Consider the following 13,327-nt stretch of genomic DNA (forward strand, 5'->3'; position numbering starts at 1 on the left):
TCTTGGGTCCTCCACTCACTCCACACGGTCTGCTCCGGCGGTCCGTGACACTTTTCAACAGAATTTTCAGCATCTTCACCTCTTTTCAGGACAATTTTCAGTTTCATATCTTTTCAGTCACCTGAGAACAAGTTTGGCTCAGTGAAATGAGCAGCTGCCTTGAGACCAGTTGGCGCTGGTTCAGATCCTACCTGTGGTGCTTGCTGCACGTCTTCCATCCTTGAACTCTCCCTGCTTTCTTGACACTCTTCTGTGGTGTCTTTCAAATAAAGCAGAGTTCAGCTTCTACACAGTGTTTTCAGCGGAGTTCTCCTTCTGCTGTTTTCAGATTCCACTACACGGCATTCACACTGCATTTTCGCAGGAAATGCAACTTTTTCTAGTTTATTTTACTTTTAAGTTATTACAAATGGAACAACAGGACCGGGGGATAGGAAAGAGAAAGACAAGAGAAACTGTGAAAAAGAGAGGGAAAGAAAAACAGAGGGGAAGAGAAGCAGAGAGAGGAGACACTAAAAATCCACTAGATCACTTGCTGGGAAAACCCTCTGAAAACATATGTTTCCACAGTCTTGAATTCACAAGAATCAGCCTGAATGTCCCTGTACACTGCCCGACACGGTAAGAAAACTGTTTGATTCCACAGCTAGTTAAAGCCTCCACTATCCACAGTGCAGAAGCCTGACTGCTCCCCCTGTGTGCAATTACAGTGTATTAAAAGAACAGTACATAAAAATGAAATAAGCAAGAAAGTACTACTTCACAATAAATATTACACTAAAACAGGATTGTAAAGTAAAAATTAAATTCCCCATTATCGTACACTTGCCCATATCCACAATAATTCATATCAGACTTATTACTAAAAATACATTCTGTGAAATGTGAGTAAAGTAAGAGAAATTTACAGATCTTTATCTTACTCAATACTGTTGACCATAATATTTTATTACAGTGATTAGAGCATGCTGTAGGTATTAAAGGTAGTGCTCTCGTTAGTTATGGAGTTCTACAGGGTTCCGTAGCAGTATTATTAGAAAGCAAAGCATACATTTTCACTTTTATGCAGATGACACCCAACTTTACATACCGATGAAGCCAGATAACACACACTTATTAGTTAAACTGCAGGAATGTCTTAAAGACAAAACGACCCGGATGACTTCAAATTTTCTGCTTCTAAATTCAGAGAAAACTGAGGTTATAAAAAAATCGTCAAAATATGGTCTCTAACCAGATGGCTACTCTGGATGACACTACCTTGGCCTCCAGTAACATTTTGAGGAATACTTTTTGAACAGGATATGTCCTTCAAAGCGTACATTAATGTAGAAGGACTGGACCCAGACACACAGTGTACGAAACGTTTCTTTTTATTTCTCGACACAGCAGTGTACTTTTAAGGTTTGGCACACACGATTCTCACTGGAGGTGTCTCCTGGCATTGCGCACACCTTCTAAAGCCTTTCCTCCTCTCGTGAGTGTCACGACTCACTCGATAAATCTTTTAATAACACATAGTCGGGAGGTCTGCACGGCTTCAGGGCGCACCACGTGATAATCAATTTCTATCACTTGGCTGAGCCTAGAATGTTATCACAAGACTGCTCCAGTGGAAAATCTCCCATAAAGTGAACCTCCCAAGCTGGCGGGACCTTCTAGTGAGGCTATTAATGGTTGTAATCGCATCCCTGCATACTGCCACAACAGTTTATTAGACTGGCCAATCCATACCCAGAATTAGGGGGAGCGACAGGCACGAGCAAACCGCACCCTTAATCCTATGTGTTTTGTCCTTGTATTTTAATATCAGTGGCACAATAGGATACTTGTGAATATCACCATGAACACATCTCACTTCCATCCATTCTGCCTCCAACAATGCCCCACGGCGCGGCAACCGCAACCAGCTGCTCCAGGTCCCCCATCTGCCGGTCCAGCTATTCCCACAACTGCTCCATCTGCTTCTGTTGTGCGCCCGCCTGATCACGGCTCACGGTCGCCATCTCTGCCAGCATCTGAGCCAGGATTTGGAGTGGCTGCGCCTGTGGCGCGGCCTGAGGCTCGGACATACTCCACTGGGTTTCAGCACCACTGTACAAGGACCGGACCCACACAAACAGTGTACGAAACGTTTCTTTTTACTTCTCGACACACAGCAGTGTACTTTTAAGGTTTGGCACACACACTTCTCACTACAGCTCTCTCCCGGCGTTGCGCACACCTTCTAAAGCCTTTCCTCCTCTCCACTCCAGCATCACTGACAACAGTAGAGAGCTCATCAGTGCCACACGACTACCTGTCCACTCACCTGCCTGGCACTGCCCCTTGAACTCGCTGCGCCACCCCTCCCCTGCAGCTGAGCCAGGGACCACACCTCCACCACAATTAAACATACATGTAGGACTGTTTTCTTCTATTTACACAATATCTCCAAAATTAGAAACATCCTGTCTCAGAACGAAGCTGAAAAACTAGTTCATGCATGTATTACATTTAGGCTGGACTACTGTAATTCATTATTATCAGGGTGTCCGAAAAAACTTCAGACAGGAACTAGAAGGAGAGAGCATATTTCTACTGTACTGGCTTCCATTCATTGGCTTCATTGGCAAATCCAGAATCAAATTTAAAACCCTTTGCCTCATAAAGTCTTCTATAATCAGGCTGCATCTTATCTTAAAAACTTCATACTACCACACCACCCCAATGGAGCACTTTGCTCTAAGACTGTGGTTCTGAGGTTCTGCAGTTTTGTATACTGGTCCTCAAGAGGAATCACATTTATATGATGTTTGGTCAATGCTGGACAGATCTCAGCAGTTTTTTTCTCCAGCAAATGGATTGTATCTTAACAGTCCTCGTCCCGATGCATTCTCAGCATACGTAGCTCATCCTCCAGGTAGGCAATCCTATTAATCAGAGCATCTTTCTCTGTCTGAGCCTTCTGATCTGCCTGCCATTGAGCCTCCTGCACCTTCCTCTCATACCAGCGCTCCATCTGAGTCGAGACCGTCTCAAAGAAATACTGGGTCACCTCAATGGCATGCATGTTGTCCCTCTCCTGAGTAAACGTAGGCTGGCCTCCAAAGACCTCTGGAGGCCTGACCTTTATGTCCCCTCTCAATTTAGTCCTACCCTGAAAATATTTCTTCTGGTGCTTCCCTGTATCACAGTGTCCTTCCTTCTCTCTGATCCCTATGTCATTTCTGCTGCTGCAGCGCCGCTCCGTGGCTGGAGAGAAGCTGCTGGATCTTTGGCTCCTGGCCCCACTCCTCATTATGTCCACATCATTCAGCTCCTGGTTCTTCCTCTTGGTGTCAGCAGAGGTCACAGAGCGCTCCTTTGGCCGAACCACCTGAACAGATGATGGGGGGTTCTTGGCTGCTGTGGGAGAGTCATCCTCAGTATTCTGATCCTTATCACCATCTGTACAATTCACAAGAGGTTCAGCCAACATTAAGCTTCACGGTACCCTGCTGTGCTTCTAAATTCAGATACAACTGTATTTGGCCCTAAAAATCATGTGTGTGTGTTTTTTTTAATCCTGTTGGCGTTCCCCGAGCCTGGTTCTTCCAAAGATTTTCATCCTGCTTACTCATGAGCGAGTGTCTGATTGGGGGTTTTCTCTGTATTATTCTAGGGTCTGTACCTTACAATGCAAAGGTACAGACCCCTGAAGCCTGTCTGTTGCTGTATAAATAAGATTAGAATAGAACCCACTAGGCAGCCTGATAATTAGCATGCAATGCAAATCTGCAGTCACGAATAGCATGTAGCATTTTCTCTGTTGTATTTTCATGGTGTGAATAGACCTATAAATGCTGTATAGAATTCCTGTTTTTTCAGATTCCAGAACTGATGCCAAATTTGGGTGGGAATGGGTAGGAATTATATAATTGTTCATTTTTTATTATTTGTTTATGTATACTGAAGATACTTGCTGTTTTCTTTTGCATATCACTGGCCACTTAGCATTTAGACATTATCAAGACAGACTTTGATGACCAGCTGTTCTGAATTTTTCAGAAACTGCTGGGTTACTGGGATTTTCCCACACAACGATACACAGAAAAATGTGGAAAACAATTTTGTGAGCAGTTCTCTAGGCACGAATGCCTAGTTGAGAATGGGCAAACTGAGTTCCTGAAACAGTAACTCATTAAAACCAAGGTATTCAGAAGAGCATTACTGAACAGTGTACACATAACATGTGGAACCTTGAAGCAGCTGAACTACAGCAGAAGACCACACCAGTTATCACTCCTATCAGCTCAGAACAGGAAAATGAGGTTTCATTGGATTCATTTTATTAATTTACAGGGTCGCTGTTTTAAATTTGATTTGAAGCTTCTTCTTTTTTTTCTTTTTTTTCTGAAACAAAACAAAGCATCTTTGTTTATGCTGATTTGTTACCTGGAGAGCTCTCCACATGAACAACAAAGTAGTGACTGGCTGTGCCACCCTCTGCCACACTAGACTCTTCCCGGCTGAACTCCAGGAGTGGAGGGTCACTGTGGTGCTCAAGGCACTGGGAGCTGCCCCCTTGTCCAATGGGCACCACAGCGAAGGGTGCTACATTAGCTTCGGCCACAGTAGAGGAGTGCTGTAACTTGGTGCTGCTGGGCTCTCCTGTGACACGGCCCTCCATGTTCTGCAGTTTGGACAGACACCAGCTCTTCAGTTCACTGGCCAGAGCTGTCTGCTTAGGGGACACAATGAACCACACACAAGAGTTCTATTAATGACAGAAGAGCTCATTAGATCAGTTCCCATTCATTTAATGCATACACTGTCCTAAAAGTAGATTAAAAGAAAACAATGATGTAATCTTTAATGGAGTTCATCTATTCATCATTATATCCTGACATCCACCTAATCCAGCACATTAGTCCCGTATAAGATCACCTACTGAGATTGAAAAGTTGTGTACAGTTCAGTTTAATTAATTGTGCACAGGTCAACTGATCAGGTCCCCTGCTTGCAGATATACGGGCACTTCAGCATACTGTGGACCAGTACAGAAAAAGAATGATAATGCTAGCTGCAGGAGTCAATAGACATACTGAAGCATATATTACTAAAAGAAGTAGAGACCAGACAGAATTGCACCCTATTAATATTACAGTGCCTCTTTGTACAGCATCAAGCTATAAGAGAAGTCCTGGAATCTCTTTGGATAGACCGTCTCTAGATTCAGCTCGTGTGAACATGATGCAGTTGACAAAATTTTATACGTAATATATCGAGAACATCTGACTAGTTTAATGTTCTGGGGTTCCACAGCCAGCTGAGTGCGAATGAGGCAGTGAAATGACTCTGGGTGGAATGTGCTAATGTAATTACACGGCAAGATATTCCTCTGCCTTCAACAGCATCCACATCCAGTTTATAGGTTCATAGAATGTGATCTATAATTGTGAGCATTTGCAATACTGTTATTTCAATTTAATTCAATTGAATGTTTGGGCCCACTGTGTAATTATTAGTATGAAAATCATGACGACTTAAGAAATGCTTAGAAAAATTACAGTAACATCTATTCTACTTCACATACTTATGACTTAAAGGAATGGGCCACAGCACCAATAGCTTCACATTCACAATTAAAACAACAATTCTATTTTGTTGGCTAGATGTAATAAAACTATAACAATTGCCATGAGGGCACTGGTTACCCTGTGAAACATTCCAATAGAGCACTTCACTCCCAGACGCTGGTTTACTTGGGGTATCTAGGATATTTAAAAGTAGAATGGGAGGCAGAGCCCCTCTTTTGTGGAAGCCTAACAATAGGTTTAAACTTTCCTTTTTGAGGAAAGCATAAAGTTGGGGCTGGATCAGGTGACCTTGAATCCTCCCTTAGTTATGCTGCAATAGGTGTAGGCTGCTACAGTTTCCCATGATGCACTGGGTGCTTCTTCACTTACCTGTGTGTTTACACCACTTTGCACTTAATAATTAGTTATTATTCTCTGGCTTTCTTGCACAGCATGTCTTTTGTCCTCTTCTCACCCTCAATTAGTCACAGCAGATGAATGTCCCTCCCTCAGCCTGGTTTTGCTGGTACTCCTTTTCTGTTACTTTTACGTTAGCTGTAATGGGACACACACCTTCCAAAAGGTTCAGCTTTTATCTCGTCCGTCCACAGAGTATTTTCCCAAAAGTCTTGGGGATCATCAAGATGTTTTCTGGCAAAACTGAAATGAACCTTTATTTTCTTTTTGCTCAGCAGTGGTTTTCGTCTTGGAACTCTTAGCCTGCCATACAGGCCATTTTTGCTCAGTCTCTTTCTTATGGTGGAGAAATGAACACTGACTAAGGTCAGTGTTCATTGAGGCAAGTGAGGCCTGCAATCTTTAGATGTTATTCTGGAGTCTTTTGAGACCTGTTGGATGAGTTGTTGCTGCTATAACCTTTCCGGACTGAGAGATCTCAATTACTTTGTTTGTCATTTTTTCCTGAATTTCGATCGCAGCATGATGTCTGGCTTTTGAGGATCTTTTGGTCTACTTCCCTTTGTCAGGCAGGTCCTATTTAAGTGATTCCGAACAGGCGTGTAGTAATCAGGCCTGGGTGTGACTAGAGAAATTGAACTCAGCATTTCAAAGATGTGATACACCACAGTTAATTTATCTTCTTAATTATAAACACCTTCATTTAGAAACTGCATTTTGTGTGTACTTGTGTTATCTTTGCTTAATATTTAGATTTTTTGTTAATCTAAAACATTTAAGTATGACAAACATACAAAAAAATAGGAAATTAGGATGGGGGCAAACACTTTATCACAGCACTCAATGATGATGCCCAATTTCGATAGCTTGTTGTGTCCCAATGTCATGCAGACCCCGGTTAACATTTTCTATTGCCTTTGTTTGATCTGGAGATTACAGTAAAAGGTCAAATATGTTAAATTTCCTTTTCCTTCATGAACAAACTTCACACACAACAAACATCATTCTGTGATGGCTTCATACACAGAGCAGTCAGAGTTCCACAGTCAGAGGTATCCTGACAGTGTTACCTGTCTCTTTTCTGCTTCACGTCGTTCCTGCAGGGCCCGTTGCTCGATCCTCTTCAGACAGCTGCTTCTCTCTGCTGACGCTCTCTCCACTGTCATCTTGTCAAGAGCCCAGATCTAATCACAGACAACAACGTGAAAACAGGGCTGACACCGTTAAAAAGATAAAGGATTTATCTACTGTGCTTCCTATCATTTTACTGCATGTCTGCATTCAAACCCTGCTGTCACACAGGCTAAAGGCAGAGCTTTATTCACCTTCATTCTACAAATGCATTCAAGTTTAGGCTTCACTAAAAACCCAAGAATAGACAGACATCCTTGTTCTGTTTATTCTGTTCTGTCACAGTTTTACAAAGGTGTATTAGGGCCACATTAAGAAAAAAAATTGAGAATAAAGTTTTATTTCAAGAAAACAGTCATAATAAAAAGCCAAAATGTGCACATTACAGTTACTGTTTTAAGACAAACTGTCAATGCTGCCATACCCTCTACAAAATGACTCGTGTAGAAACAAACTTGGTGAAACAAATTGATCGGCTGTTTTGTGATCGAACATACATTCTCTTTATTGCACGATGGTGCAATCTGTTCATTACCATCTGTCCATATTTTGTTTTGTACCAATCCACTCTTCCCTGTTTGTGTGTTTTTCAGTCTGACCACATGCATCCTCTTACCACACCGTGTTTATATGCCAAAAGAGAAATCATTTCCTTCTTTGTAACTAAAACCAATTCTGAATTTTTTATTCTCATGTACTAATATTATTTTATTATTATATGAATATAGCGCAAGGTTCAGTTACCTTTGTACAAAAATAGTTGGTAGAATTGTCCTTCAAGGAGCTACTTTTTACTTTCTTACTTGGAGTACATTCCAGAGCCTGCACTTTTTCACTTTGACTTGAGTAAAAAAAGTTGCTTCAGTACTTCAATCTTACTGGAGTAGCTTTCAACCTCTTTACTTCTACTTAGATAAGTAAATTCTGTACTTTTGCTACTTCTGCAGACAACACACACACATAACACATAAAAATAATTACTCACACTAATAGGAGTAACTAAGGTGCATCCGGAAAGTATTCACAGCGCTTCACTTGTTCAACATTTTGTCATATTCAAAAATGAATGACATTAATTTTTCACATCAAAATTCTAGACATAATACCTTATAATGACAAATTGTAAAAAAAAGTTTGCTAGAAATTCTTTTAAGTTTATTAAAAATAAAACATTTATATAAAAATTTATATATAACATGTACATGTAGCCTTGTTATTTTAGTGAAGCATCTTTGGCAGCAATTACAGCCTTAAGTCTTGAGTATGACGCTACAAACTTGGTACACCTATTTTTGGACAGTTTCCTTTTGCAGAACCTTCCAAGCACCATCGTGTTGGATGGGGAGCATCAGTGCACAGCCATTTTCCCATCTTTGCAATTCAATTCAATTTTATTTGTATAGCACCAAATCAGAAGAACAGTTCCCTCAGTGAGCTTTACGTTGTAAGGTAAACCCTGCAATAAAAAAACAAACAGGCAGAGAACCCGCAACAATCAATTGACCCCCTATGAGCAAGCACTTTGGCGACAGTGGGAAGGAAAAACTCCTTTTTAACAGGAAGAAACCTCCGGCAGAACCAGGCTCATGGAGGGCGGCCATCTTGACCGTTGGGAAGAGAGAAGGAAGACATTTCTCTCTCTATGCGGCATTCTGAATCAACTGAAGGCTTTTCAGGGAGTAGGACAGCCTGATAATAATTATAACAACGAATTACAATAGCCTAGCCAATTTACAACAGCAGGACTCTAAGTTGTAGAAACATCTGACAGATGATTGGTAGAAACAGGATTCACCTGAGCTCAAATTTTGAGTAGCAAAGTCCGTGAATGTTTATATACTTATGTGTGTGGTATATTTTGGATTTGTATACATTTTTTAAGGAATTTTAAACAACTTTTTTCACTTTGTCATTATGGGGGTATTGTATCTAGAATGAGGTGAAAGTGAAAATGAAGTTAATCCATTATGGAATTAGGCTGTAAGATTTTAATATATGGAACAAGTGATGTGCTGTAAATACTTTTTTTGGATGCACTATAACTTGCTTCCATTTCAACAATCTGTCAACAAGGGGATTCCCAAAGACTCATTAGCAGAAAACTTGGCATATCACGACTTGGTGTGCAGTACACCCTTGAAAATGTAAGAAAACTTGGAAAAGTGGAAACCAAAAGATGAAGCCAAAAGGCAGGCCTAAAAAAAACCTAGACGGTAGATGAACAGTATCTAAAAAGCCTTAGTCCTTAAGGAATTAATCTGGCCGTTCAGTTGATCTATCTACACTTCATGAGACCTTATCAGAAATGGCCTCAGTCATGTCCAGGGTGTACGCTGGTGTACGCAGCAGTGAGGGGCAGCGTACACCCTGGACAGATCGCCAGTCTGACACATAGAGACAGACAAACAGTCACACTCACATTTACACCTATGGGCAATTTAGAATCATCAATTAACCTCACTTGTGAGAAGAAGAGAGAACCCACACAAATTCCACACAGAAAGACCACTCATGAAGGAAGGGAAAAAATAGGGCGGCAGAGTTGAGAGGTAGGGAGGCCTCTGAAATGCTGTTAACCTCGTGAATAGCACCAACTGCAGTTAATGTTATGTGAGTGCTTACTTTCTTTTGTGGATCAGTTGCAATGAGCAACTGTATATGCTACCTGGTGTTTGTTCTTGCGGTCGAGCTGGCCCATCTTGCTGTTCAGTTGGTCTTGAATGATGTGGATCTCAGTTTTCATTTCCTCCTTGGTAGCTTCCAGCTGGTTTTCCAGTTTATTTATGAGAGGCTCACAGCGGCAGCCATTCAGAGGAGCCTGTAACACAAACCAGCAATCCATATTTAAATCATTAAGGTATTGTAGTGGAAAAATGACAGAAACAAGGATGTTCATTAGGAATAAATGAAAACATTCTGAGCACTCACATGTGATGTAATTAACTCTTTACCTTTAAAACAGATAAATAGTGAGTGCTTGGTACTGTTGCCTGATATGCCTCAATGGTCACATTAAACATGAAGGGTTTTAGCCCATCATTACATTCTACAGTCTACAGGTAGGTTGAAGGGCAGAGGTGGAGGGTTGCCTGTAAAATGTAGTACATTACCACATTCAGGCGTTTTACACAGCGCCCATCAGCTGCGCACACTCAGCATAGACCCAGGGTTATTATAAATAGAAAAAATACACCAGAGGAAAGTAGTAGAGTAGTAGACTGAAGCTCCTTGCATGAATCAAAAGCAGAATTCACAATTTTCTTCAGACCTCCACCATAGGCATGCCACAGAAAATGGACAAAATCCAGAAGTTTATGAACAGTGTGATAATAACCTTTGGTTTGTGTAATGTTAGAAGAGGAAATTAAGGAAATTCCAGCAGAAAAAAGGGAAATACGAGTTTTGTTGATTTGTGTATTTTGTAACAACGTTTCTTAGCAATAAATCATACAATGGGAAAGCTTTTTCATTTCCTCTTAAATGATGTCACATTTGTAAGGAAAATGCATTTGTGGGCTGAGCAACAGAGAGGATTTAATGCCATGAAGCATTGCTACGACAAACAAATGGACATTTTCTTTAAATTTTCATTAGTCGCTCTGGTCACTGTGGTATAAGTGTCTCTTAATTATTTTATCAAGATTTAATACACACTACTAACCCGTTCATCCATAAGTTATGTCAACTTTAATCAGGATATTTTTCTTAAGTATTTTTATTTATCTGTTGGTATGAAAGGAAGAATAAAAATATTTAAGAAGAAAATCCTTATTGAGGTTGTGATAATTCATGCATGACAGGGTTAAATAACAATAATTACAATGAAACACATCATAGTAACATGATAGTAACACCAGTGGGTGGCAGGGTATGGGGTGGCACATCAGTGTCCAATGTAGTGGTTTAGTTAGAAGTCTTAAAAAACAAACTAAACCTGTCTGAAGGATAGAAAAAAAAACTTTAGGAATTTTATTTTTTTTTATTTCATCTTTATTTATACAGGTAAAATCATTGAGACACTAGGTCATATTTTCAAGATATATCCATACAAACTTCAACATGTTAATACATACTATAGTTATTAAAAATGGAATGGCAAAATCAACAATATGGTACATTCTTAAAAAGAAGGAATTTAATAGCCAGCTCAGCAGCAACAAAAAGCCTGTAAGCCCACAAAAATGGACAATCACTTTTTTTTCTTGATTAATAGAAACTTGACTAGCCAAGTCAAGAACACACTCAAGGAGATATCAGAGACATGTCCATGAATGTAAATACAGAGGATTTACAACAAGGTACAAACCACTAGTTACAGCCAAGAACAAACTGGCTGCTGATGAAATGTACAAAACTATACTCTCCACTCAGATTAAGCCATGTGGTGTAAATGATCACACAGACTTCATAGTGCGAATGAAAACCTATCCAAAACATACTACAAAAGCAAACCAATAGCTTCTGGAAGCAAAAAATTGATATTCTGCAATGGCCAACTCGGTCACAACATCCTAACCTAACAGTACATGCTTTTTAATTGCTGAGGATACAAATGAAGCAACAGAGACCTACAAACAAGCAACATCTGAAGGTGGCTGTAGTAAATGCTTTGTAAAGAATTTCAAGGGGCAAAACACAGCATATTGTGATGTACCTGGATCCTAGACTTAACCTCCTAGGACCTGCCGTCCACATATGTGGACATCACATTTTGGGTTATTTAGACCAAAATACTCAATTTTGCTCTACATGGGCCTGATATCCACTTACGAGGACATTATACTGCTACTGTTGTATCAAAATTTTAAATGAATATCCTCATTTGTGGCTCTCATTTTTCTTAAAAACAAAAACAAGGTAAAAAAAAATCTGGTAATTCTTTGTTTTTGCATTTATCGGGCCCCAATATGCCCAAATATCAAAGAGAAATTAAAAATGCATGCTGTGGAAGGGTCTTAGGAGGTTAAATACTATCGTTAGAACTACTTTAGTAATTACCAGTAACCAAGCTAGATACAAGATACTGGCATTTACTGTCTGAAGAATAATTATTTGCTTTTCTCAGTGTCTACCTAGCCTGGTTGTTATTTAACAGCACCTTACTTGTGCCAAACTGGCACCCTCAGTGTTGGCGAAAACATGGTAATGATAGTCACTTACCTGCATTATCTTGCCATCTTTTGCTCGGTACAGCGTGTACAGCTGATAGGCTTTGAAGTTGTGTGGAGGGATGGAAACATAAGGGGCGGTTCCACGCAGTTTACCTTTCTTCTTATGAATGGTTCCACAGTGCCTGGTCTCTCTGCAGTGCAGAGGGTCAGACAAAGATGGCTGCAACGGCATTTGTAGGGAATTAATATGTTAAGCTTTTGGTTTTTATATTGTGCAATGTGTACATTGTGCCTTATCTACATTTTTTAGTTATATCAGTGGCACTTCTTCAGGACAAGCATGTAAAAACTGACATAAACTAAAAAGCTCCTGGCATGTTTGCATCCATCCTTTACATTACTGCCATCTTGTGGTAGTAGTAGATATTTAACTAACTACGTAGGTAATAATATTTTACAATCCATTGGCTAGGAAGGAGAAAGATAGAAAGATGAAGACATCCATATAGAGTGCAGACAGGCAGGTATTTTTTGATGTGATCCAATTAATTTTGTTAAACTGGTAAATAATGCAGTAAGATGTTTTTGTTTGCGTGTTTAGGCAACAGGGTGGAAAATCATCTGTGTCACCGTGTGTCACTGACTTAAGTTGTATCTATATTTTATGTTATATACTCTATATTATATATGTTGAATGGATATATCGTGATTTATAGTTAGATTAATTCCTCTCGAAGATTAATGGTTCATGCTAACACTATGCATCAAGTCTTATGACCTATTGCTCTGCAGTGACCATAAAACTGCAATAGTTAACCAACACTATGTGGTCGTAAGTTATTAATTCATGAGTAACAAGTAATTGATTTTGGCTACAAAAATATCCTGCTGGCCATAAATAAGTTGCAATCGGAATTACCTCTAACCATAAATGTGTCCGAAAGATGCCAAAATATCCCTTCTCTCTATATCTTTCTGTTACGCCTTGTCTTTGTCATTGTCTGTCTTTGTCTGCTGCTTGTGCAACACCAGGGCTGTACACCCCAGGTTTGCTTGGTTTTTGCTGTGCTGTTCTTGGGTCTAGAAACTCATTAAACTGTTTCAACCTTCTCTGCTCTTCTCCAGAGG

The 13,327-nt window shown here is 40.0% G+C and overlaps 1 protein-coding gene across 4 annotated transcripts in view; it reads right to left on the reverse strand.

Moving 5' to 3' along the window:
* Positions 1-366: 366 nt before the first annotated feature.
* The window catches only part of ankrd6b (ankyrin repeat domain 6b), a 74,493-nt gene continuing 61,532 nt past the window's right edge, over positions 367-13,327 (reverse strand). For 2 of the 4 annotated variants that reach the window (XM_085432938.1, XM_085432936.1), the window contains 5 exons: positions 12,249-12,419; positions 9,754-9,906; positions 7,028-7,141; positions 4,417-4,705; positions 367-3,429 (listed from right to left, as the gene is read on the reverse strand). In XM_085432938.1, coding sequence (XP_085289064.1) covers positions 2,852-3,429; positions 4,417-4,705; positions 7,028-7,141; positions 9,754-9,906; positions 12,249-12,419 — 1,305 coding nt within the window. In that variant the 3' untranslated portion in view covers positions 367-2,851. The remainder of the gene's footprint in view (positions 3,430-4,416; positions 4,706-7,027; positions 7,142-9,753; positions 9,907-12,248; positions 12,420-13,327) is intronic. The other 2 variants (XM_085432939.1, XM_085432937.1) reach the window with 1 other exon arrangement.

Source organism: Copadichromis virginalis, linkage group LG15, assembly GCF_057382275.1.
Source record: "Copadichromis virginalis isolate Kocher_CV1m ecotype Utaka linkage group LG15, C_Virginalis_male_GT1.1, whole genome shotgun sequence".
Lineage (NCBI taxonomy): Eukaryota > Metazoa > Chordata > Actinopteri > Cichliformes > Cichlidae > Copadichromis > Copadichromis virginalis.